Here is a 25,069-nt window from a genome sequence, read left to right on the forward strand (position 1 = left end):
CTTGGAATATTATTATAGTTGCATCTAACACGAGAGGTGAACGATTTTCTAAACACCATCTACACACTCACCGGCGAATATTATTGACGCTGGGCCAAGGGAACTTTGTTCAGTCGACGACACGACGCTGGACGCCAATTTCCCATGATTGATCCTTGTGGTGTGTGCCTAAATAATTTGGAAACTGTAGCTCTTTTTTTTTTTGGCTCAACAACAACTTATCATTTAACCAATTAAGTTCTACACAATGTCCAAATCCACAACAGATTTTAACCAACTTGGCACAAAAGAAAACAATTTGGGATCATAATTCGTTAAAGAAAGAGACTCCCTTGCATATAAACATACATATAATTTGGTCCTACTATATTATTCCAATTGAGGTTTATAATTTTCCTTTTGAGAGTGGCTCATGGTAGCTTTGTAGATAGTAAAGTGTATATATAGTTCTTACATAATCAAATGGGGATGTAGCTCAAATGGTAGAGCGCTCGCTTTGCATGCGAGAGGCACGGGGTTCGATCCCCCGCATCTCCAATTTTGACGGTCGATTCCATCTTTGACGCATAATTTTTTTTTGTTTGTGGGCTGAAGAGATAAAACAACTAGAGAACAAGGAGGCAGAGATGAAAAGCAAGCTGACAAAAGGAAGCAAAACCTAGTCTCTTTTCGTATATGCCACACAGCATGTGAGGTGTGTCCAATGTGTACGACAATCTCGCAAGAAAGAAAAATGGATCGTTCGATTGTCCAAAATTGCATTGTTTTGGTAACAGCTACCAGAAGCTAAGTACTCTTGTTCCAGAAGAAAAATTCATCCAGGCCACCAAGCGAATCATATCCATATAAGTAACGATGATATATGTTTGCATTATTATAACACATCAATTTAGCCCCAAAATTTCATTGAAGAACTACAAGGATGGAAACTTGACTGGAGTTAAGAAAATACAGAACCAAATTGTAAAAATGTTTTTTAACCCACAAATTTCAAGCGTTTATTAACCTCCAAACTCTCTGTTCAAGTAATCCACAAAACGTCTCTTTGCACTGTCTGCATCAGTTGGTAATGGTGGCCCGCTTAGACTAGATTGACCCATCAATTTAACAAACGTTCTCCTAAGCCTCCTTAGCTCCGGTAGTCCAATAGGTCTGCAGATTTCGATTGGAGGTAGTTCACTGCCAAGAGTAACTCTGCTTATAGCCCCACCAAGTGACTGTTGTTCCACAATCGCGTTAATGATCTCTTGTGTCGCTCTGTCCAACTCGTAAAGAGAATTCGCTTCTGAAAACCTAGCAGCCTGAGTAGCGATACTTGGTTGGAGAATCCTCACATCTTGCGTTCTGGAGTCAACAGTCTTGGTTAGATAAGTCACAGCCTCTGAAATCACAGGAGAGGATTTGTCTATTCCTTCTCGAGCAGGGTACAGCTCAAACAAAGGTGAATCCCACCTGTTTCTTCTCTCAGGTATCTCGAATCTTCTCACCAGATCTTCGAATATACCATCGTCATATGAAGCCTCACCTCTATCACTACGTTCTTTATTCCATTGCCTGCAATGAGCTTCATCCACATCACAATAAACAACACAATACCTAATCCCAGCAGCACGCGCGATACACCAGAGCTCATATCTGTAACCTTTGATACTGTTCAACGAATCCACAATAACAATATCGCCTCTTGAAACTGATCTATCAACATCTGACCTTAGCTTTCCTCTCAGATTCTTCTCTGCAGGCATGTTAGCATAGTTTTGGTTGCGGTCTAGATGAAACGAAGCCTCATCAATGATCCTAACACTCTGTTTCGTCTCAGACTCTCCCAGTGTTTCAGCTAAGGTTACTGCAGCTATTGACTTGCCACTACAAGGTTGCCCACAAATCACAACTAGCGCCATTGGCTTTTAATCACACACAACTTACTGAACGAATCACACTACCTACAAAATGGAGTCAATATAAAACTTTAGATCCAATCATCCAAAACTAAAGAATATGCAACGACCCAGATTCACATATAACCGATTCAATCCTCCAGAACAAGTTAAAGCATCAAACTTTATAATATATACTCCCAAAATTAACAATTCCGACGAAAAATTCAAGCTAAATCAAAACATTACCAGAGCAAAATCGGGAGTGTTGTCGACAGGTTGAAGAAAGCAAAGAGTGGTCGCGTGAGAAATCTAATTTGGGGATTTAGGGCTTATAAGATTACAACCGGTTTAATTCGTTTGGTCCGGTTTGTTAATTATGTGCCGACGTTACCGGTTAAGAAGATAGATACGAGCCGGATATGCCAACAACACAAGTTGCGAGGCACGTTGATGGTATACGGCGAGGATAGTTTGGTAATTTCAAATTCTGTAAAGATTTAAATAAAGTACAGCTCATTCGAGGTTGTCTCGGTATCCGAATTAAAATCCGGGTTTCAAAATCGGGTTTTTCCCCCAATCGAAAAAAAAGCACGAATTTTTAACCCTAGCCGCGTTCTAAAATTCCCCCAATTTGTTTTTTTTTTTCCCCCCTTACAAAATTTTCTTCGATTTCTTTCTTCAGATCCCTTCCTTATTCCAGATCGATCTTCAAATCAATTGTAATATTCTTTCTCCTCTCGATTTCTTCTTTCAATCGATGTCTGTTTTGTTATCATCGCTTCGTTTTGGTCAAATCTAGGGTTTGAGTCAGATCCAGATCTTGAAACAACAGATCTGATTAATTTTTGGTCTTTGATGTTGATTTCCTTCAATAGGTTTACCGGATCTGTTGTTAATTCTAGTTTTCCCCAATTTTTATTGTCCGATTTGGGGGTCTCGTAGATCTCGATGTTCTAGGGTTCGTCAGATCTGTCAATTAATTGAGGGCTTTTGTCTGTTTTCCTGATAATTAACCGATTCTTTGATTTACGATTCTTGATTTGGTAATTTAATCCGTTTCTTGATTTCTAGGGTTAGGGTTATTTTTTAAATTTGGGGATTTTTTAAAATTTACTCAAATTAAATTGGGGTTAAAATATTTGTATTTATTTATACTCTAATTGAAATAGACTTATTGTTTGTCACTTGTCAGTGTGAGTTCTGTGGTTCACATAGGTAAGATAACCTTCACGCCAAGTAACTAAATGGCTTTGGTTCTTATTTTACAGTCTCAAAAATATGGGTTACAAGCGCACTTTTGATGGTGAGGATGTCCAAGAGCTCAACGTTAAGCATGCAAGACAGATTAGTTATTGCAATAAGCTGACCAAGCTAGATGAAGGAGTTCCATATCGTGTTTCACTGGAGAAGTCAGGTCTCATAGGTAATAATCATATGCTTCTTACAGAAGGGTTGACATGATAAAACATAAGCAGGTCGCTTGATTATTGTTTTTTTTGTCTTGTTTATCAGCAGGAGATGATATAAGTGATTTCTATGGGTATAAATGTGAGGAGAATCTTGAGAAGGGGTTTCAGACCAATGCGCCTTTCTCTTGGATCACAACTGGGGTGTGTGAGGAAGATACTCAGTCGTCTGGAGCGACGACTCAGTCTACCCTTTCTCATGAATCTCCTGAGTCAGATATACCTTGGAGACCAGTTTGCTCAGAAGATGTTTATTGTTCTCCGATGTCTCCTAGAAAACAAGTTCCTGTCGGGCCGGATTACCAGGCGGTTATTCCTGAATGTGTCAAGGAAGAGGCAAGTCCTCAGTCAGGTCAGGCTGTGACGGGGAAGTGTGTGATTCCAATGCCTGACTGTGAAACCGAGATTTGCAAAATTGGTCAAGGAAGAAAGGATTGCATTTGCCTGGATAAAGGTTCGACCAGATGTGTGCAGCAGCATATCATGGAAAACAGGGAAGACTTGTTTGAAACTATTGGATACGACAGATGTCTGGATTTAGGTCTTTGTGAAATGGGGGAGGAAGTAGCCGGTAAACTAACTGAAGATGAGGAAGATCTATTTCACGAGGTTGTTTACTCCAATCCGGTTTCACTAGACCGGGATTTCTGGAAACACCTTAAGTCTGCGTTTCCTTCAAGAAGCATGAAGGATATTGTGAGTTATTATTTCAATGTCTTCATCCTGCGTAGACGAGCTATCCAGAATCGTTCTAAAAGCCTGGATGCTGATAGTGATGATGACGAGTGGCAAGTAGAGTATGACAACACCTTTTATGGTGGTGAAACTCCATCAGATGATAAAGCCGAGAAAAGCCTCTCAAGAGACGAAGAAGAAGAAGAGGAAGAGGTTAATGTTAATGCAGATTCGAACATGTCCTTTGAATACCAGTCCAATGTAATCTACTCTCGATGTCCAGTTAGAAACAGAGAAGAATCCAACATTGGTAATTACTGGCGCCACTGCAATGATCTTGTGGATAATTCATATTCATTTGATCCTTGTGATTCGATACTACCAGATCATTGTTGGACTAAGAACATTGATCTGCTTCCAACTTCAAACATCATTGACGAGATCTTTGGTCAAGACCCATGGGATGATTTTTCCAGAGGAAGTAAATGAAGAACTATCTCAGTTCTCCATTATTTACTCTGCTCTTAAGTTCTGAATCTTGTGTATGTAAATGCATTATTTAAGAGAATCTCAAGTTGGAAGTTTCAGGGAGTCTTTGTATAGTTTATGACCCTTGAAGCTCTGTGTTTTTGATGCTTTAGGTTATTTTATTGCCTTTGTCAATCAGAATTAGATTTTGTTGTAAGAAGAAGAAAAAATCTTCAAACTGTTTAATAAACTAACTTTTTGTTCATATTAGTAATACAAATCTCACTTCCTATACAATTTCAGTAATCAACTTCTGCAGTACCTTGGCAAAAACATTTACTCTATTTTCTTGTCAAAATCTTGAACGAGTATTAGACATAAACCTCGTCTCTGAAACGAAGTGTTTGGTTCTTACTGATTCTTAACGGTCCCAAAATAGGGAGCAGCAGAAGACTGTGACGTGACGGTGGATCCTTTTCTAACGCGTCTCCCTTCATCTCTAAATCCCTTCAACAGTAAACAAACAGAGAGAGAATCAGAAAAGATTCTTTTGATCCATTTTTGAATTACATATCTCTATCACAGGTGACATGTTTCTATTTTTGGATAGCCAGTTTTCTTAATCATAATTTTTTGAGAGATTTCACAGGTAACCCATCAGCTTCTATATCTTCCTGATTCAAAACTTTTCAATCTTTTTAACGTTTTCATAACAAGTTCTTGATAATCTTTCATCAATCATCATCATCGTTATTTCCTTGTTGAATAGATGTTTGGATTTTTCAAATCTCCGGGAAACAATAAGCTTCCCAATGAATCATCAGGAGGAACAATCACTGCAGGAAGAAGGACTTCTTCAGAACCAATCCTTATAACACCTGATTTCGACGATGACGACAAATACAAGAACGGTTTCCGTGATTCCGGTGGTCTGCAGAGCCAAACCACAGAAGAGTTAGAGAACTATGCGGTTTATAAAGCTGAAGAAACAACCAAAGGTGTTAACAATTGTCTTAAAATCGCTGAAGATATAAGGTCGGATGCTACAAGAACGCTCGAAATGTTGCATGACCAAGGTGAACAGATCAACAGGACTCATGCTATGGCTGTTGATATGGATAAAGATCTTAGCCGGGTAAAGATTTTGCTCTTATTCTTCTTATTACTTTCTTTGATCCACAAAATGGTGAAATTATAGGTTCTGTGTTTTATGAAAATGTTTGTAGGGAGAGAAGCTTTTGAACAACTTAGGAGGAATGTTTTCAAAGCCATGGAAACCAAAGAAGACTAAAACTATCTCAGGACCTATGATCACACCAGGTTTTAATCCTTCTTACAGAATCTATACCTTGTTATATAATGTATGCCATCTCAATCTTTATTGTTTGTAACGTTTCCGAGCTCTTGATTCTTGATTGGATAAAATTATGTGTATGATGATGATACATCATGTTGTTGATTTCAGTTACAAGTAGTAGAGAAGAACCGATCCATACCTCATTAATAACTCATAACATCTCAATACTTATTGTTTTCACGCTTTAGGACTCATGATTCTTGATCATAAGATGGTCATATTTGTTTTCAGTTTGAAGATTAGAGGAAAAAACTCGATCCTTAACTTATGAAATAACTCGTATCATCTTGATTCTTGATTCTTGATTGGCTTATATCATGTGTATGGTGGTCATGTATAATATAGTTATTGAACTTTTAGATAAACCGTCGAAGAAGGGTGAGAATCACAAGAAAGAGCGAGAGAAACTCGGTTTGGGTGGGAAAGGACGATCGAGCAGCCAACCACCTGCACTAGACCAACCAACAAACGCGTTGCAGAAAGTTGAGGTGTGTGTTCTGTTTTACAAATTTTGCAGATTAAATCTGAATCTTTAAATGAAAGAAAGTTGTTAAAAAAAAAGGTATGTTTAATGCAGCAAGAGAAGGCAAAACAAGACGATGGACTTTCAGATTTAAGCGACATTTTGGGTGATCTTAAGAGCATGGCTGTTGATATGGGATCTGAGATCGACAAGTCAGATAACACAAATACATATACTCAACACATTTATGCTTTATGTTTTTTAGAATACTTATTACTATTGTTGGTACAAAATTGCAGGCAAAACAAAGCTCTTGATCATCTCGGCGACGATGTTGATGAGCTTAACTCTCGTGTTAAAGGAGCTAATCAACGGGCACGTCATTTGCTTTCCAAATAAGCAACCCACCTTCCACAAACATTGCTGTCCTTATATGTGTATTATTACTACGTATCTTCTCTTTGTCAATTTCGTACATTTGAGATTTTCTTCTTTGTTCATTATTTGCTACTAGAATTGTCAATATTAACAACACATTTTGATTCAATTGTTTTTATTAATTTTACAGACTATATTATATCGAAGTGTTTAAACCTAATACAAATTGAATCGATCCAATCTAAATCAAAACATTAAACTATCATACTGAGAATAAAACCCCACCAAACTAATCAAAAATGCTCCAACCAGAAACTTAAACTAAAACCGAACAGAAGCTAGTTTAAGCATAATCAGCATTCAATGTTTAGTTCCAGAAGTGTTGTATTTTTATGTATATATAATTTATATATATAACTCAGACAGTACATAATGTCATTACAGCAAAATCCCTTCAGTCTGAAAAATCGTAGTGATACTCACAAACTCTTCAAATAGTAAGCACAAGAAGACACTATCTAACAACAATCAGTATTATTTGTAGTGTACAAAAACTTATCTTCTCTTCACAACACCGTGGAAAGAAAGAGAACCTATACAAATCATTCCCCCTAAATAGACTTAGTTCAATATTATGTCTCCTCGTTCTTGACTGGGATCCAACGGTTACCAGACGACGATTTCTTTCCCCGGGTGAAAAACCCGATAATGAACCCTAAAACCACACCCGCAACCATCAAGCCTGCTCCTTTGACATACCACAAGGTATTAGATTCGGATTTTCTCATCAGCGTAGCAGAAGCTGAAACGGTTTTAAGACTTGGGACTTTAGTACTCTCTTTACTCCCACTGATCACTTCCCCAGAAGCTAACATCTCAACAGTATCATGAACTTCGCCATCATGGTTACCCACAAATGAAACAGTGAGCTTTTCTTTGTTTGCAACCAAACGAGTGTATCCAAACTCACCCGTACGATACATTGATTGTTCAGGCTGAGGGAATATAGGAACATCTGGATGGTTTGGTCTCGGTTGCCAAATTGGTTGCCAATCTTGACCAGCCATACCGATCACAAGATGAACAGGGCTTCCTGGCCACTGTTTGCCGCAAGTGTTGTTGCTTATCGGACAAAACCTTTCGTATCTATGAACATGTCCCCATAGAGCAAGTGTGACATTGTTGTTCACAAAAAGCGGTTCCAAATGCTCAACCATCTTTTGTCTAATCATAGTATCTCTAACCTCGTTGCTCGTAGTGTACATCGGTCTATGTCCCTGCACAACAACAAACGGCGTTTTCTGCCTGTTTACAGACTCAAGATCCCGCTTTATGAATTCGTATTGACTGCCTCCCTTAACAAAATTCGTCTCTGTGGAAATATAGAGGAAATGAACCGATCCCATATCATAAGAATAATACAGATTCCTCGTCGGAGGAGCTTTCATTCCCGTGGGTTCTGAAGAATTCCCAGGCATGTTAAACTTCAAACTATACGGCACACCACATTCTCCACCACCATCGGTTCCATAAGTCGTAGCTGCCCAATCAGGTTTCCAAGGCTGAGCAGGGAAATCATACTCATGGTTACCAATGCAGACATGGTAAGGAACTTTGGAGGCAATAGGCTCAATCTGAGCAAAGAACTCATCCCATACCCACGAGTAACCACGAGCGTAACTAATATCTCCAATGTGTGAAATAAGAGCTGGCTTCTCACCAAGAGCTTCAATGTCACGGAGGATCCACTTCACCGTAGCTATACTCTCGTCTTGTGTGCGTATAAATGTAGTGTAAGGCGTTGCACAACCCATATCTCCAAACATGAAAGCTACTGTTTCTTCTGAGTATGCATCTCGAGCAATAAAACTACGGATCTCACTCCATCCCTTAGATTCACTCCCAACCTAATTCATAGAATCCTTTAATCAATCCTGTAATCTAAACATATATCTTCCAGAAGCTTTAGATTCGGATATGTGAATACCTGATAATAGTACCTAACGCCATTATTCAAATTCTTCATAACGGTATCGTAAATCCAACCAGGATCTCTCCACCCGATGGTCGAATTCGCCGGCGAATCACACATGTGCTCTCTCTCGTACCTCATCCCACGAGCCGCCGCGGAATTGCCTAGCAAATCTTTCTCTTCTCCGTATCTCACGAAACGTTCCTCTCCATCTCCAGCTACAAACATGACACGCATCGTGTTAACCTTATCCGTGAACGACAAATGGATTTGCTCCGGTATGCCAACGCCGCCGGATCCGAAGCTCAGCTGCTCCGATTCAGCTAAAAGATGTTTAGTTCCCGGTAAAGGATTCTGATCATGATCCTGGTGTTTCATATCGATCTCTGATTCGCTCCATCTGAAGATCCGAAACGTGTAGTTTGATCGGAGATTTGTCAAAGGAAGAGAGATCGAACCGAATCCAGATTTCCATGTGGACGATTCGTTGAGGAATTTGTAACCGATAAAGTGATCGTTAGGAGACTCCGGAGGCGAATAGAGGCCTAACCAATCGAGATCTGACGGAGAGTCGACGCCGGACCATTGGATCACGACGGAATCGCCAGATCGATTCAGAGCTCTGGGGGAAATAGAAATTGTAGGTTTCGCATTAGCAGAGGAAACGAAGACGGAGATGAAGAGCAGAAGGAGGAAGAAGGAGAAATTGACGATCATGGCGACGGAGGAACGTAAGAATAAATTGTTGCCGGAGCAGAGCGCCGGAGATGAAAGATATATATAAACAGTGGTTAATACGACGGCGTTTTAACGTTTCTTGTAGATTTGTGGTGGTTAGCTATTTGAAAAACCAATGGATGGATGAACTATGACTTGTCACCTTCTTAGAGATGGGTCTATTGAAGCCCAATAATAGATGGGCCTAATTCGGCCTATATAAGAGAAATTAATTAAAATAATATTGAGGGGGGTTTGAACCGTTTTAATTCGTGACGGGGGATTAGTTTAGTTTCCACTGAGCTTTTAGTTTGCTTTCCATGGCGATGATAAATAAATCCTTCTTCTTTCTCCCACACCATTTCACTTGCCCAGTTTACAAAATTGATTCTTTTTACCCTTCTTATACCCACGAAGGGTTCATGATTTCGTAAGCTCTACAGATCTTCCGAAGATGGCTCTACATTTGAGTTTGTCTCTGATCTTCCGGATTTACGCTCTTTTGTTGCTACTGATCAATGTCTCCTTCGCTAAAACACTTAAACGAGATGGTAAACTCTTTCGATTTCGATATTTTAGCTTGTTTCCGATTTGGTGGTGTTATAAAATTGTGATATTTCGTCGGATTTGTTTTTTTTTTTTTTTTTTTTTTTTTTTTTTTTTTTTTTCTGGGGGCAGTGAAAGCGTTGAATGAGATAAAGAGGTTGGTTGGGTGGAGAGTGGTGTACTCTTGGGTTGGAGATGATCCTTGTGGAGATAAAAATTTGCCTCCGTGGTCTGGCGTCACTTGTTCCACTGTTGGCAATTACCGTGTCGTCGTCAAGCTGTAATCTTTTTGACTCTCACAATCTCTTAAAGTTTGAGTTTTTATTTATTTAATTGTTTTAGCTTAAAATTTGGTTTGTGATGTTTTTGCAGAGAAGTGTTTTCAATGTCGATAGTTGGGAAATTCCCAACGGCTGTAACGAGGCTCCTAGATCTCACTGTTCTGTAAGTTTCACTGACTTATCTTGTTAGTTCTGATGTTAGGGTATTGATTGTTTTAAGGAATTGGATTTATGAATTTGTCAGGGATCTGCACAACAACAAATTGACAGGACCTGTTCCTTCAGAAATTGGACGCCTTAAGCGTCTTAAGACACTGTAATGTTCTTCACATTATCTCAACATATGTTAAGGGCTTGAGTTTTGGCTGCTTGCTTTGTTTTGATCTTGTTATTGTGTATCGTAAACAGGAATTTGAGGTGGAATAAACTTCAACATGCCCTGCCTCCTGAAATTGGTGGATTGAAGAGTCTTACATATCTTTGAGTAATCCTAGCTCATGTCTGGGATAATTAAAGGGGTGTTTTTTGAGATCTGTAACATACTCTTACCATTTCAGGTACCTGAGTTTTAACAACTTCAAAGGAGACATCCCCAAAGAGCTTGCAAATCTCCATGAGCTTCAAGACCTACATCTTCAGGAGAATCAGTTTACTGGGCGGATCCCGGCAGAGTTGGGAACATTACAGAAACTTCGCCACTTGTAATCTTTAACATTCAATGCTCTTTCCTGTAAATCAATCAACAGAGTTCAGATATACTTAGTATCTTTGTCATGATCTGCATGTCTGTAGGGATGTTGGTAGCAATCAATTAGTGGGGAGTATAAGCGATCTTTTACGCATACAAGGATGCTTTCCCGCTCTTAGAAACCTGTAAGTGAGTTTGAGAGTTAGCCATCAGATATAATATTGTTCCTGAGTTAACTTTTGGTTGTAGGTTTCTAAACAATAATTACTTCACTGGTGAACTCCCAAACAAGCTTGCAAATCTAACAAACCTGGAGATGTGAGTACTTTATCACATCTTTTGATTTATGAACACCACTTACATATTTTATCTCTCCCTATCTTATCCATTTGAGTTCAGGTACTTGTCTTTCAACAAACTGACTGGAGCAATACCTTCTGCACTAGCCAATATACCAAGACTAACTAACTTGTAGGCCTCTCTCCTCAACTAAATACGTAATTAAAAATTGATCTGAAGGACCCATGTGCTTTCTTACATCCATAGAGCATGTTGTGATTTTAACTTTCAGGCACTTGGACCACAATCTATTTAGTGGGAGTATCCCTGTAGCCTTCTACAAGCATCCGAATCTAAAAGATATGTATGTAAATAACCTCTCTTTGATCTCTTTGTAAAGGACAATTATATAACATCCATGTTATAAATTAATTCTTGGTGGATGTATGTGGCAGGTACATAGAAGGGAACGCATTCAAAACAGACGCAAAGGCGATTGGTACACATAAAGTCCTCAAACTTTCTGACACAGACATCCTTGTTTAGTTATGCATATTACAACTCGGTTTCATTTCAGATAGTAATTTGGCAGTGTAATATGGTTCTCATGATTCAATTTCTATGTTACAGCAATATTGTCATTGATGTGTTTTCTGAATGTAAAAGATTCCTTATCCATATATGAAAATTGAATAGAAAGCAATCTAGTTTGTTCTTTTCACTGTCCTTTTGAGAAAGCAAAGAACCATAAAGCTGAAGCGGGAAAAGAAATAAAAAGTGTTCTTAACTTTACCTGCACACCTTTATGATCCAAATATGAAACTTGCATGCAAAGCAACATTCTCAAAACCCTTCAAAAACCAAAACCCTGAAACACATCTAACCAAACCTTCTCAAGTCCTCCCACCATATTTTAGTTTGAAAATGGATACCTTGATCAAGCAGACAAGGTTAATCACTAAATCTCCAGATTCATCTTTGCTATTCAACACGTACATATAGATATGCATATGTTGATGTAAAATGTTGACATCTTTGTTTCAGGAGGAGACATCCAGCTTCCCAGGAAAAAAATAGAGAGGTTGGTAGCTCCACTAGAGAGAAAAAAGTGCCGGCAAGGAAGTCTGTTTCATTCAAAGAAGGTGCTGCATAATTCTGCTCTGTTGTTCTTGATAGCCTATCAATATTTTAATTAAATTCACATTAGTGCTGTTCATATTCTGTGTTTTGGTAGATAAGAAGAAGCCCTCAAACTGGTTACTGAAGCAGTTCTCGAGGCAAATGAGTGGCCAAAGTTATGACCCGATCGGCGACATGGATCACGCAGCTGCAGTTGCAGCCACTGCTTATGCCATAAGCACTTTTGAAGAAACTTGGCTAGAGAGTTATCATGTAAGGGCTCTAAGAAAAACTTTTTGCTGCGGTTAATATCATGTTAATATGAGTTTGTTGTTGTTTGAAATTGTAAAACAAAACAGAATGGCCTTGAACGTGGACCTTCTTTGTCAAGGAGCAAGAGCAGAAGCGAAGATAAGTTTCCTTCAGAGGAACCAAGAAGCTTATCAAGAAGATTCTCAGGTGAGGTTACGGATTATCAAGATTAAAATTTTGCTATTCAACTGAAAATGTTTACTGGATGTTAACGTTAATTGTATTGACACAGGACAACTTTCGTTTAGAGATTCAGAGACGAAAGATCATAAACATCCAACGCCAAAGTCACCAGTGAGAAAGTCATCGTCAGTAAAAAAGACATTCTCCATGAACTTGAGAGAAGATCACACCATACAGAATGAAGATTTAGGGGAAAAACGTGATAGACAAAGGAAACAAGTTTCAGAACCGCCACGGATACAACCACCGGTCAGGACACGATCAGAACGTCGTGCTCCACCACCACCTCCTCCTCTTCCTCCTCTTCTATCACCTCCGCCTCTGCGGCTTCCACCTAGGGAAATGAAAAGGCAGAGTTCTGGGCATGCTAGTCGAAAAGATGATTCTACAGCTGATGCTTGGGAGAAAGCTGAACTAGCTAAGATCAAAGCAAGGTAAGTCTCAGTACACACAAGACCTTATCTATTTGTGTTTTAGTTACACTCACATATGTATTACACAATCAGGTATGAGAAGTTAAACAGAAAGATCGATTTGTGGGAAGCTAAGAAGAGGGACAAAGCTCGAAGGAAGCTGGACATATCTGAGGTTGACAATATAATGACTTTGTATAATCTAATGTCATGATCATTATCATATAATTGAATGATAATTTGAGTTGTTTTCTTAAACTAACTGGTTTGTACATGAACAGCAGAGCGAACAAGAACAGAAGAGGAAGAGAGGTTTGCAGAGATTTAGAGAAGACACGGAGTACATCGAACAGATAGCTGCTGGAGCCAGAGCTCAGGCGGAGAAAGAGAGACAGAGCAAAGAATTCAAGGTGAAGGAGAAAGCCGGGGTTATCCGTAGTACCGGTGAACTCCCTGGAAAGGCATGCTGTTTCTGACACACTAAAACAGATGGTCCTAGATAACTGTAGCTATATTGTGTGTGTGCGTGAGAGATTTATATGGGTTTCCTTTAAAGAAAGATGATATTGAAAGCCAAAATGTACATATAACAGAGAGCTCTTGGCGAGAAGCAAAGATGTATTCTTAACACACACAAAAAAAAAAACACAACGCTTGGTGTTAATTTGTTGCACAATGTTTTGAAACCAACAAAACCCAATCAAACACTTCCTAACATGTACGATTTGTCACACTAGTGAAGCTAATCCGGTTAAATGTACATTACAAAGTGTCAAAATTGGGCCATTTAACGTCACTTCTTATAATCGCAAGAAATTGTTTTATACTACACCTGCATAATGATAAAGGCCCACCAAGTACTATTTGGTATTTGTCATTATAAAAGTAACTTGTAAATTACGCGACCCGACAAAATCAAGTGATTGGGAGTTATATTACCCATCAAAGCTTCGACCGACAGTTTTTAATGGAAAACGATAATTCCAAAAAGATATTTTGTGATATTTTTTTCTGTACTATATTGTAGCATAAAGACCACGTATGAATTGTGTGATCGAGAAGAGAACACCACATTGGTCACACTGTATACTAATAATAACTGATCACTTAAATGTTCTTTTCAGCCACGACAACAAATACAAACAATAATGAATTAATGATATATCAACTTTAGTTAATTAGTGTATCCTCTCAACGAACAAAACTATACTTTTTCAACAGTGAATAACATTATTATAATTAAGAGTATTTAGCTCGATAGACTAAAGTGATTACAGTTTTTTGTATTAATCATAGTAATTAATTACAGTTTTTTCTAAATGGTTTAATAATTATCATCTGTTTATTTTCTCAATAAAATATTCCGTCATAATCTCGTTTATTTATGTTTTTTAAAAAGAATATTCCTGTAGTGGATAAATATCCATTTTTTCAGTCTATAAATAATAGACATATCCATCTCTTAACTCATACATCCAACACACACGAACAAAAGCTTTTTTTTATTCAGAGAAGATAAAAAAAATATGAATTTCATCTCCGATCAAGTTAAGAAACTCTCAAGCTCGAAACCAGAGGAGCCAGAACACAACAAGCCTGCTGCAGCCGAAGGAACCGAAACAGCCACAAGACCAGCTTCCAACGCCGAGCTCATGGCGAGTGCCAAGGTCGTAGCCGAAGCTGCTCAAGCCGCAGCCCGTAACGAATCAGACAAACTTGACAAAGGTAAAGTCGCCGGAGCCTCCGCTGATATCTTAGACGCTGCCGAGAAATACGGTAAGTTCGATGAAACGACTAGCACTGGTCAGTACCTCGACAAGGCAGAGAAGTATCTCAACGACTACGAGTCGTCACACACCACCGGTACCGGCGCTGGTGGTCCTCCTCCGACGACGACTCAGGCTGAGCCAGCAAGTCAGACTGAGCCGGCGGCTAAGAAAGACGGTGAAGAGTCTGGTGGTGGGCTTGGAGGTTTTGCCAAGACGGCTCAAGGTTTCATGAAGTGATTTGATCCTTAAATTGTCTAATAATAAATTAAATAACTTAAGTATCGTTTGTGACTAGTTTATGTCGCATCGTTTGTGTTAGTATGGGGAGTGACGAGTGAGTGTAATAAATTCAGGTGATCATAGTCTAGTCCATCTGTGTTGTGTTTATGCTTGTTCTCCCGTTTCTTTAAATTCTATGTTCTTTAAATTTCTATGTGAAACTAGTGTTTCATTTCCTTATTCACACTACCAATTAATAAAGACATATTGGTATTGCTACTAGTTTTCCTAAAATCATACAACCTCAGGAAACGGACATTAAGAAACAGAGACACTGTGTATATATATCAATCTAGAATTTGTCCATTAATTTCATAAAAAGAAACGCTTACAGTTGATCCACTAAAAAGGATCCGTTACAACACAACTCTTGAACATCTCTCCCAGGCACAACATGGTTCACCCAAAAATCAACAAGTGTTACACATCTCCCCAAAACACAAAATCTATTTCAATCCTAAACAAACTACTCCCATTAACAGTCCAACAATACAAATCCAACCAATCTCTTATCCATAACATAGTACCAAGGAATCTTCTTCAAGAACACCACTCTAACCACGTGAACGACTCCATCTGGTGAAGCTCCTAAACCAATCTTCTTCATTTTCTTTTAAGGTTTCTACGAGTTCAGGTAAGAGAAAGTCATGTTTTGGTAGTTCATGGTATCATCTACCGAGTGGTTCGAACTCTTTGATCTTGGTCCAACACGTAGCTGCATTGCCTGAAAATGGCTCTATTCTATAGCTCCTATTTTCTCGAACCAAAGTTGAACTCTACGGTTAGGCCAAAACACAATTGCTTGAGCAATATTACGTGACGTTAATCGATTACTTTCTCTGTTTTTCCCAGTTCTTACGCCAATATTGCATATGTAACTGAAGCATTCGTTACAACAAACAGATTTCGAAACGTCCAAATCTAAAAACACAAATATAAACAAGGCAGAAGAGAGAATTTACCGTCAAAGCTTTCAAGAGGTACGACTAAACATCGTGGAGGAGTGAGCAAACGCAAACGAAAGAAACGATCTCTGGGTGTTTGGTATCGACTCAGAAGTTTTTGGGGTGTTAATACAAATATCGACCGATCCAAGGACAAAAACGAAGATTAGCAAAAAGTTAAAAGCGCAGTTGATCGGACGGTCCGAAGTTCCAGAGCTGGCGACGTGTCGTGAGATGAGATATTGTCTTTTAAGTGTTTTAGCAATTCACGAGAATCACTGTCACATTCCAAGATTACCCTTTTGTTCCGCAACATCGTTGGGCCATATATTTGCAAGGTACCGAAATAGGCCCGTTAGATTATATATTTGAACCGAACCGAACCGAACCGAATTAGAATTTTGTATATAAACCGAAACGGTACTGCGTGTCAAAATGTATCGGTATGGAACACCATTAAAAAAGTGGTTGAACGAATAAAAATATCTTCATGTATTCATCACCAAGCTAAAGAAAAAAAAAAAAAAAAAAAGAATTAGTCGATGAAAAATCGCTATCACAAACTGTTCTCATATATTACGTCTCTCTCTCTCTCTCTCTATACGACAACTTTTTTGAAAAGAATCGTACTCGTACAGTAGTAATAATAATCTCATAGTCACTTTCCCAAAGTCTCAACATCATTGTCACGTGAAAGGCGCGTGTGATGATGAACGTTGGTTACTTGCAGTTGTTACAGTTGTAGTAGTTGAAGGACATCGTTGTCCTCTAGGCCTTCTTGTCATCTTACCCCAACCTGCAAAGCGTCTATCTTCTAAACACACTTCAGTCTCACCATTGCTGTTTTGATTGCTCACAACATGTTGTTGATGAACCAATTGAGCAGGAGCTGGAGCTGGAACCGGGATATAGACCGGTTCAGCAGGGATTGTTATGACTCGTCTTGGTCTTCCTCTTGCACCGGTTTTCTTCCTTGTTAAACCGGTTGGAGTCCAGGAGCTTCCTGCTGCTCTCATGAACCCATCAAACATTTGAATGTCTTCTGTTACTTCGTGTTTTGAAAGAGACACAAGTCCAGGGAGAATGTCTCTTTGGAAGTCTCGTCTCTGTTTCCCTTTTCTCGCGTTTCCTCTTCTCGGTCTTTGGCTCGTTACCAGCGTGGTTCCTGTAGTTTCCTCCAATTTGAGGTCTTCAGGAACCAATGGCTTAGGCATATACTCTTCTTCTGATATCTCAGGTAGTTGCAGGGTCATTGACTCAAAGTAATCAATCTCTTCGATAGAACGTGATTGATTCCTCGATAAAGTATCGAGTTTTTCGTCCAGATTCTCTTTGTGAGCATTTACTGTTTCTGCAAACCAGTGAAGGATGATGGTTTCAGAGACTTCTGGCGAAGCAGCAACTTCAAGCTCTCTATCTAGGCAAGCTGAAGAGATGGAAACTATTGTTTCTGCTGCTAATTTTTCAAACTCTGGCGGTTTCTCTAGAGTTTTTTCTTCAACTGGGGTTTCTTCTGATGGCTTTTCTGCACAGATATTATCATCTTCTTCTTCATCATCATCAGACTCAGGAACAGATTCCAAATCAATCATAGGGCCCTTCGAATTCATCACTCTTGAACTGGCAGGGACAGAACAATTTTCGCCTTCATCGTCACTAACCAACATATTCAAATCAATCTGACACCTATTACTAACCGAAACCTTTGTCCCAATTTGTTCCTCTGTTTGCTGATCTTCATCCCAAAGAGGATCACACGGTTCGTTCATGTCTAGCATCCTAACGTTACGTACTTTACCTTTTCCTGCTTTGGATTGATCTCTAAAAGCTGATCCAGGAGTTTCCACGTTAGCAGTAAACTTCTCAGTCTCCGGATTACTGGAACAAGAACCAGACTTTAACCTCTCTAGCCACATAATATTCTGAACTTTTTCTCCTGCCTCATCATTAATATCCAATGGTTTCAAAGTAGAACTCAGAACAACATCATGACTCTTCAGATTCCCTTTCACATCAGCCATTTCAGAGTTACAAGCAGACTTGGGTTTATTAAGCCATGGTAAAGTAGCCAAGCGCTCTTCATCCTTTCTGACTTCAACAACTGGAGTATTTGAAAGTGTCACATTTAAGTTCAAATCTCTCACAAACTTCATCTCCGAGCTGTAGTCACTTCTTCCTCCGTTAGGATAATTAGAGTCAACCCCAGCGAATTTCGGTTTTGATGAAGAGGAACACTCATTGTAAAACATGTTGTTGTTTAACCGACTGGAACTCCCACACCCTGAGTTAAATCTAGAATTGCTTTCATACTGCAATCTATCTCCAAGAAACCCTTGTTTCTGAGTATTACCACTCAGTGTGTCAGAAAAGTTTAGAACCGGATATCTCTGTGCTGAAGCAACTTTCTGAGAAAATCCAAAACTAGGATTTTGCCAAGAAGACTGCAAATGGTTCCACGAGACAGCAGAGTCTGGAGGATTATACGGATACAAGCGGCTCTGTTGGTGACAAGCTAAACTTGACTCCACGTGATTTTGATGAGTGATGGCTTCATGACTACTATTGGTATCAGTATCAGCCTCTAGATCAATAAACGTTCTTTCTCTCCAGAACACTGGCTTAGTTGGTGGACCAGAATTAGGTACACTCATAACTCTTTGTGAACTGTTCATCAGAACTTGCATATGCTGAGACGACGAATCAAGAGGCTTGGCCGCTTGAAAAAATGGAGCAGCAGACTTGTGTGTGCCAGTATAATGATCTGCATATGGTGGATTTTACATGAAAACATTGGTAAAAGAATAAGAAACATGTGTAACCATGGAAGAAATCCAACAGTGGCATTTACAACGTGATGCATCATCTTACCATTTCTTAAGGGCTGAAGTGGCCAAGCTTTTGGTCTATTGTTCTCATCTGAATGCAGAGAGATAACAGGAACATGCTCCCTTACACTACCCGAGTTCAGAGATTTTCCGTAGTCGCGAATATGGCCTTGAAACTCACCATTACGGGGATGGCCATAAGCAAATTCGTTCGTTTCTTGAGCATTAAGCGGTTCATTTAAGTCAGCCAAACCATTGCTTCTACTCGAGCCATATTTAATCCTCAACCCATCTCCGCGAGATTCAGTCTTCACATCTCCATTAGGAAGCTGACTAGAGGTGCTGCAAACCCTGTGATCTTTTAGCTCCACAACTTCGTCATTGTCATCAATGTACTCATCAGCTGGAAGACAAAGGTCTATCATCTTTCTTCTGATTTTAGTCGGTCTGGCCTCCGACGTTTCAACATTCTTGGAACTAGCTCCATTTTGCCATGAAACTGGGCCAACAACCACTTGAGAACTGCTTCCTTTCATGGGAGAATGTCCATTATCCTCAACCACAGACATGGATGGCCTATCGTAAACAGAGTTTGCCAAAGGGAAAGTAGGGATTTTCCATTTACGGGCATCGACATTAGTAGCTTGAGATGAAAACGATGCCTCAATCGGAGCCCATTCATTATTCAACTGTTTCCTTTTCAGTTCTTCCATCATATCCTTTTGTATGCTGTACACCCGGTGAAGTTCCAAAACCTGGTTATAAAGGATCAAAATTTCACAAAACACAATCAACAAAAAAGCTGAAAATACCAGAGAACCTAGAAAGATCAGAGAGAAAAATCTTCAAGTAAGTAAACCTGTGTCTTAAAAACAGCTTCGTGTTCGAGCATTGTCCTTCTCACCAAATCTTTGTCATAGCCAAATGAAGTAGTCTGGGAAGGGAAGCCATTGTAGCATTGATCATTAGCAGCAGCGGAGGTTTTACTGTCACTGTAGAACAATGGCCATCTACAACCGTTAGACTCTTTGTTGAGATCTCCCATAGAGTGATGATATCCACCAAATAAGCTTTCACAGTGCACCTTTGTTCCCATTCCTGCTCACACAAACAAACAAAAAAAATTCCAAAACCTCAGTCTCGGCCAGAGATAAACAAATCTGAAAATTCAAAGAAACTGAAATTGCCCACAAAACAATGACTTTAAAAAGCTCCACGAGGTTCTAAGCTATCAATCTAGTTAAATCTCCCAGAAACCCATTTGGGAGTAGCTTCATCATCCAAAAAGTCAAAACAGTTAAAACACAAAGCAATTTTGTAAAGTGATAAACACACTATAAATATATATATTTAGCAAAGGGTTTAGACTCAGGGGATGAGATGAGAGTTGTAAACGCCGACGAGTCAAAATAGGATCTTGAGCAATTAAAATAAAATCAAAGTTGAAAATATGAAGTTAGATAACAAAGGAGAATCTGAAATATATTAGGACAAAGGAGAGGATTTGTACCAAATTGAGAAGAAAGAATACTACTTTATAAATCTATCTAGTGAAATTTGGGAAAAATCTCCAAACTCCAAAATCACAAGACAAAACCCAATTAAACAGAGATTATTAAAAAAAAAAAAATGGGATTTTTATGGTTTTAATTACCTCATCAAACCCACATCCTCTTTATCGCCAAGCTCGTCTTCGATACTTTCTCAGAAGAAATTAAAAATCAAATTTTTATTAAAAAAAAAAAAAATCTAAGAATCAGAAAGGCAAAAAAGTAAGAAAAAAATAGTCGAATCTCTCTAGTAGAGAAATGGGGGGGAGGGTGGTGGGTATAATAAGAGTTATAGCGTAAAACACCATTAATGGAAAAAAATTAGATCGTCATCTTTTTCGATCTACTGGGCCACTCTTCTCTCTCTCTCTCTTTTATCAAACATAAAAATTCTGCTGCTTGTATTCTGAGGGAAGGAGGAGGATCATAAAGAAGGTTTGTGAGAGAGAGTTTGGTTATATTATTATAGAAGGAGAAGAAGAAGAAGAAGGAGAAGAGAAAGAAAGATCCGAAAATGAGTAAGGAGGAAACGAGGGCCGAGAGGAGGGGGGATTTGGCTTTTGTACAGTGTGTGACATATATGAAAATTATTTTTGTCAACATCCGGTCTTCTCTTCCTTCCCCTTTTTATTCTCTGCTTTTTCTTCTCCTTTTTTCTATGGGAATGTAATTATAAAAATATTAACATTTTAATACATATTTTTAGAAGGAAAAAAATAAGAATGATATTAGTTTTTGCTTCGTGAAACTATTTCTTTATTTTGTTTTTGAAGTGATAAAACTGGATTTTTTTTCTATATATGAATTTAGGATATTTCCATTTATTAAATCGGATTTAGGTAAAATATCTTATATTACATGTTTAAAATAAAATTTTCTTGCCAAAAAAAAAAATTAATTGAGCAATGAGCAGTAGAAGCAAAATTATTGCTGAAATCTAAAATGGGGGGTATCTTCTATTCTAGGTTCTCTTCATCTTCTTTTCAATGCTTTCTTTAAGAGAAAACAATATAATATTATACATATATGTATTTTAATTACTTTTTCGTGTACTAAGAAAAAATACAAATTTATGCTGATGTGTGGTCATTTTAAACGAAGATAATGTGTTCTGGGATGTTTTCTTATGCTTTGTTAATACGAAAAATTCAAGTAATTTGTATTGCAATAATTTAATATGGTTATATGGACTTATATCGGTCATTGGTGTATCCTACAACTTAAATTTTTAAACGTGTTAACATAATTTAATTAATTAATTTTTTTAAAGTTTTAAATTGTGGATATTGAATCTCCTAGAAGGTTTCAAAACTATTTGAAAAAAATATAAATTAATGATGTAATGTCAAATGTTGTTATTTACAGCGACTAATACTCTGTATAAAGTAATAGAAGAAGAAAAAATGAAAATTGAAAAGGAACATGTCGTCACTCGTCAACGATATATATGGTAAATCCTTTGCCCATTGATTACGCTTTCTTAATTTAACACATTTTTTTATGTTTTTAAGCCTAAATTTCTTTTTGTATATTTTTTTTTGGTTTATGATAATTAGGCCTTCTCAAAATAGTAAATACTAGTATAGTAGTTAATAAATTATCGACAGCAAACAAAATGTAGGTCCCACCTAAAATCTTTTCCATAGGCTCTATCTCGTTGGTTACTGTAAATGTGGGAATAACTTTTTCCGTTTTTTATTATGTGGAGTTAAAGAAGTTTTTAAGATTTCTACAAATTTTTGGATTGATGACTAAAGTTGTCAAGTAGGCTTAAAAAAAATAAAAAAAAAATAAATCATAATATGGAATAACGAGTTATCGCGTAACCTTCTCGTTAATTATAGCTTAGATGTTTAAAGTCTTACTTGTATACTAGGATTTAACCTGCGGTACACTGCAGGACAATATTTTTAATTTTATAAATTTAAAATTTATATTGTATTTATTTGTTATTTTATTATTGTTTGATTAATTTTAAAAATATAAAATTTTACAGGTATTTAATATAAGTATTCAAAGTATAGGATTTTTGTAGTGTTTTTAAGGTTTTAACCCGTATGGTATATGTATAGTCTAGTAATACATTTATCTGTGGATACACATCTAAAAGTGTTTAAAAAATAAAACAATTCTATTTAACTCCCTATATGGGATTAATGTCAACCCGTCTCACCAAAATCAAAATAAGTTTTTGCGTAAAAAAAATAATCAAAATAATTTTGTTTTATCAATTTTAATTATGTTAATTGTTTTACCAAATTAACATATTTTTATAGTTTATAATTTATAGTTTATGATAATTAATAGAATTTAATTTTTTTGGTAATTCCTCAAAAAATAAAAAATAAAAAATAAAAAATAAACCAAATTATATAGGGGGTTTTCAACATATTTAATGTGATATTTGATAATTGGATTTTCGGTTTAGGAAATTTATTAATGTTAATATAATTATGGAGATTGTAAACTTTTGTTATGAAAAATTTGTTGTATATCATTTAAATTTGAGAGATTCTAGCATCAATAAAAATAGTTTTGGAGATTTAATAGGTTAAAACTTTAATGGGTAGAGTTGGTTTTGGAAAAATCGGAATGTATAAATGTTGTTAAGATTTTATGGTAATAAATGTAATAAATGTTGGTCAATTTAAGAAAGTTTAGTATTTGAGTTTCTCTGTAATGTTATTTATAGAATTGTTTTAGAGATTAATGTTGTAAACAAAATAATAAGTAAAATTTAAAGGGCATAAACCAAAATATATTTAAAAAATGTTAATATAGATATAAAAAAATATAGATATAAAAAAAATGAATGTTGTTAATAGGATTGAATTCCCAAATATGTTTTTGGTATCAAATCTGGTAAGAGCTAGGGTCCAGCACACATATGCTATATATTTATTTATATAAATAACAACTGTGAAGAAATTACCCCTAAAAGAGTAACAAAATAATTATCACTTTTTTACTATGGATGTGACCAAAACTCTTTATTAAATTTTAATATGCACAAAGTTCGAAAGCGTTCTAAATTTTTATCCATTAAAGCTTAAAATTCTGTATAAAAGTATCTTTGTTGAAATTATTTTGGTATTTTAGACGTGAAAAAAAAAAAGAAGTTTGGTAATTAGTTATATAAAATGTAAAAATAAAACAAACAAACCTACGGTCTTCGCCTGTTGTGTGGCATGGCATCATTATGTTTTGTCTCTTATGTCACAAACCCACATGGTTAATTCCGTATTGGTATATATTTTTAGGTAACATCGGAAAATTTATGACATTGTCTCATTTTTTTACTTTTTAAATCCAAGAATAGTAGTTATACATATGGTAGATCTACATATGTTAACTATTTTATCACAAACAAATTCTAATATTATATCTATCTTTTTGTCCTCAAAACTTACCAACGTTATTTATTTTTATTTTTTAAAATAAGGGAAACTGAATTTCAAATACATATCAGTAAAGAAAAAAAAAACTGATCGAAGCGTTAAATAATTAGATCGAAGGCCATGTAATCCTTATTATAATTAATAAACAAGAATCAATAGTTGTTAAAAATGCTTTTATTTGGGCTCAAGATAAGTTGGGATATAGACCTTAAAAGTGGTCCAAAGTATACTTTCGGAAATGTCACTCTCATCAGAAAACTAAAAAAAAAAAGAAAAATCAAAGATTTTATAAAACTTAAGTATTAGTCAAGGGTCCTATCATAGTTCTTATGGTGCGTCCCACCAAATTGATTTCATTGCGAATCAAAATAGTAATAATAATTATATTAAATGTTAAATATGTAGTATACACTTGCATGCAACTATACTAAATATATATGCAACTATCAATTTTCATCAGTTTTTTCTACCAAGCAAAATTATATACTTCCGAGTCCTAATTTAAAAATCTCCCCCTAACACTGAATATGCCCCACAAAATCGTTAAATCCATCCTCTTCGTTTCGATTAATGATTAATTCCCGCTTAGCATTAATTATTCAATTATATTTGTCTAATTTGATTATAACATGTCTAATCTGATTAATTACCGTTTAATTTTGTATATAATGATTATTTTTAGAGCCAAATATATATCAAATAAGTATTTTTTTTGTTATTTAAACATTTACATTAAGTGTTTATGATGTTTTACAGTAACTACAACTTTTTAATGGAAATCATAAAAAAAAAATTAAATTTCGTTTTTCTTTTAAAATTATGTTTTTATGTGTTTACCGCAATTTCAAAACAATACTATAGTTTTATATTTTATTTAATATTTTTATTTTAACATAAACAGAATTATACATATATATAATACTATATATTTTATTTTATTATTAATTTAATAAAATAACCCTAAAACTAATCTCCGATTAATTCCTATTTAATCTCCAATTTTCTTGCTAAACGCTAAGTCCACCACGACCGCCCGACTAGCATCTGAAACACTTCACTAACATAGATTTAAGTTTTTAAGGATATGAATAATGGTTAAAAATAAAA

At 36.6% G+C, this 25,069-nt stretch overlaps 8 protein-coding genes, 1 non-coding gene and 1 pseudogene across 12 annotated transcripts; 6 read left to right on the forward strand and 4 right to left on the reverse strand.

Annotated features, from left to right (window-relative positions):
• Positions 1 to 464: 464 nt before the first annotated feature.
• On the forward strand, positions 465 to 537 carry TRNAA-UGC (transfer RNA alanine (anticodon UGC)). Its single transcript has one exon. It is a non-coding gene; the product is annotated as a tRNA-Ala (tRNA).
• Positions 538 to 846: 309 nt separating this feature from the next.
• Positions 847 to 2,228, reverse strand: LOC104740044 (protein KTI12 homolog). The gene is made up of 2 exons (XM_010460548.3): positions 2,127 to 2,228; positions 847 to 1,943 (listed from the first exon to the last, which is right to left on the reverse strand). The coding sequence occupies exon 2, from the start codon at positions 1,899 to 1,901 to the stop codon at positions 1,002 to 1,004; it is 900 nt and encodes a 299-aa protein (XP_010458850.1). The 5' UTR covers positions 1,902 to 1,943; positions 2,127 to 2,228; the 3' UTR covers positions 847 to 1,001.
• A 183-nt stretch (positions 2,229 to 2,411) lies between these two features.
• Positions 2,412 to 4,754, forward strand: LOC104740045 (uncharacterized). 2 transcript variants are annotated; one of them, XM_010460549.2, is made up of 3 exons: positions 2,412 to 2,599; positions 3,149 to 3,303; positions 3,393 to 4,754. In XM_010460549.2, exons 2-3 carry the CDS (start codon positions 3,159 to 3,161, stop codon positions 4,508 to 4,510), a joined length of 1,263 nt encoding a protein of 420 aa, XP_010458851.1. In that variant the 5' UTR covers positions 2,412 to 2,599; positions 3,149 to 3,158; the 3' UTR covers positions 4,511 to 4,754. The 2 variants fall into 2 exon arrangements, with proteins under 2 accessions (XP_010458851.1, XP_010458852.1); XM_010460550.2 differs by having other exon boundaries at positions 3,396 to 4,754.
• Positions 4,755 to 4,951: 197 nt separating this feature from the next.
• On the forward strand, positions 4,952 to 6,856 carry LOC104740047 (putative SNAP25 homologous protein SNAP30). Of its 2 annotated transcripts, XM_087485626.1 has the most exons (6): positions 4,952 to 5,138; positions 5,259 to 5,624; positions 5,716 to 5,809; positions 6,207 to 6,334; positions 6,424 to 6,521; positions 6,609 to 6,856. In XM_087485626.1, the coding sequence occupies exons 2-6, from the start codon at positions 5,259 to 5,261 to the stop codon at positions 6,706 to 6,708; spliced, it is 786 nt and encodes a 261-aa protein (XP_087341752.1). In that variant the 5' UTR covers positions 4,952 to 5,138; the 3' UTR covers positions 6,709 to 6,856. The 2 variants fall into 2 exon arrangements, with proteins under 2 accessions (XP_087341752.1, XP_010458853.1); XM_010460551.3 differs by lacking the exon at positions 4,952 to 5,138 and having other exon boundaries at positions 5,159 to 5,624.
• A 218-nt stretch (positions 6,857 to 7,074) lies between these two features.
• On the reverse strand, positions 7,075 to 9,545 carry LOC104740048 (putative inactive purple acid phosphatase 2). Its single transcript, XM_010460554.2, has 2 exons — positions 8,675 to 9,545; positions 7,075 to 8,594 (listed from the first exon to the last, which is right to left on the reverse strand). The coding sequence occupies exons 1-2, from the start codon at positions 9,374 to 9,376 to the stop codon at positions 7,320 to 7,322; spliced, it is 1,977 nt and encodes a 658-aa protein (XP_010458856.2). The 5' UTR covers positions 9,377 to 9,545; the 3' UTR covers positions 7,075 to 7,319.
• Positions 9,546 to 9,624: 79 nt separating this feature from the next.
• LOC104740050 (uncharacterized) lies at positions 9,625 to 11,873 on the forward strand. Its single transcript, XM_087485719.1, has 11 exons — positions 9,625 to 9,927; positions 10,055 to 10,202; positions 10,295 to 10,366; positions 10,448 to 10,519; positions 10,612 to 10,686; positions 10,764 to 10,904; positions 10,996 to 11,076; positions 11,141 to 11,209; positions 11,291 to 11,362; positions 11,463 to 11,534; positions 11,626 to 11,873. The coding sequence occupies exons 1-11, from the start codon at positions 9,831 to 9,833 to the stop codon at positions 11,714 to 11,716; spliced, it is 990 nt and encodes a 329-aa protein (XP_087341845.1). The 5' UTR covers positions 9,625 to 9,830; the 3' UTR covers positions 11,717 to 11,873.
• A 16-nt stretch (positions 11,874 to 11,889) lies between these two features.
• Positions 11,890 to 13,873, forward strand: LOC104740049 (uncharacterized). 2 transcript variants are annotated; one of them, XM_019235341.2, is made up of 7 exons: positions 11,890 to 12,120; positions 12,215 to 12,312; positions 12,405 to 12,562; positions 12,649 to 12,748; positions 12,834 to 13,218; positions 13,291 to 13,372; positions 13,482 to 13,873. In XM_019235341.2, exons 1-7 carry the CDS (start codon positions 11,987 to 11,989, stop codon positions 13,671 to 13,673), a joined length of 1,149 nt encoding a protein of 382 aa, XP_019090886.1. In that variant the 5' UTR covers positions 11,890 to 11,986; the 3' UTR covers positions 13,674 to 13,873. The 2 variants fall into 2 exon arrangements, with proteins under 2 accessions (XP_019090886.1, XP_010458857.2); XM_010460555.3 differs by having other exon boundaries at positions 11,892 to 12,120; positions 13,479 to 13,873.
• A 452-nt stretch (positions 13,874 to 14,325) lies between these two features.
• Positions 14,326 to 15,464, forward strand: LOC104740051 (nodulin-related protein 2). The gene has a single exon (XM_010460558.3). It carries the CDS (start codon positions 14,724 to 14,726, stop codon positions 15,201 to 15,203), a length of 480 nt encoding a protein of 159 aa, XP_010458860.1. The 5' UTR covers positions 14,326 to 14,723; the 3' UTR covers positions 15,204 to 15,464.
• Positions 15,465 to 15,528: 64 nt separating this feature from the next.
• LOC109128601 (uncharacterized) lies at positions 15,529 to 16,270 on the reverse strand (annotated as a pseudogene).
• A 387-nt stretch (positions 16,271 to 16,657) lies between these two features.
• LOC104740052 (uncharacterized) lies at positions 16,658 to 21,226 on the reverse strand. The gene is made up of 4 exons (XM_010460559.3): positions 20,669 to 21,226; positions 19,874 to 20,112; positions 19,058 to 19,769; positions 16,658 to 18,950 (listed from the first exon to the last, which is right to left on the reverse strand). The coding sequence occupies exons 2-4, from the start codon at positions 20,108 to 20,110 to the stop codon at positions 16,876 to 16,878; spliced, it is 3,024 nt and encodes a 1,007-aa protein (XP_010458861.2). The 5' UTR covers positions 20,111 to 20,112; positions 20,669 to 21,226; the 3' UTR covers positions 16,658 to 16,875.
• Between the last annotated feature and the right edge of the window lie 3,843 nt (positions 21,227 to 25,069).

The sequence above is a fragment of the Camelina sativa genome, chromosome 14, assembly GCF_030686135.1.
Source record: "Camelina sativa cultivar CO46 ecotype springtype chromosome 14, ASM3068613v1".
NCBI lineage: Eukaryota > Viridiplantae > Streptophyta > Magnoliopsida > Brassicales > Brassicaceae > Camelina > Camelina sativa.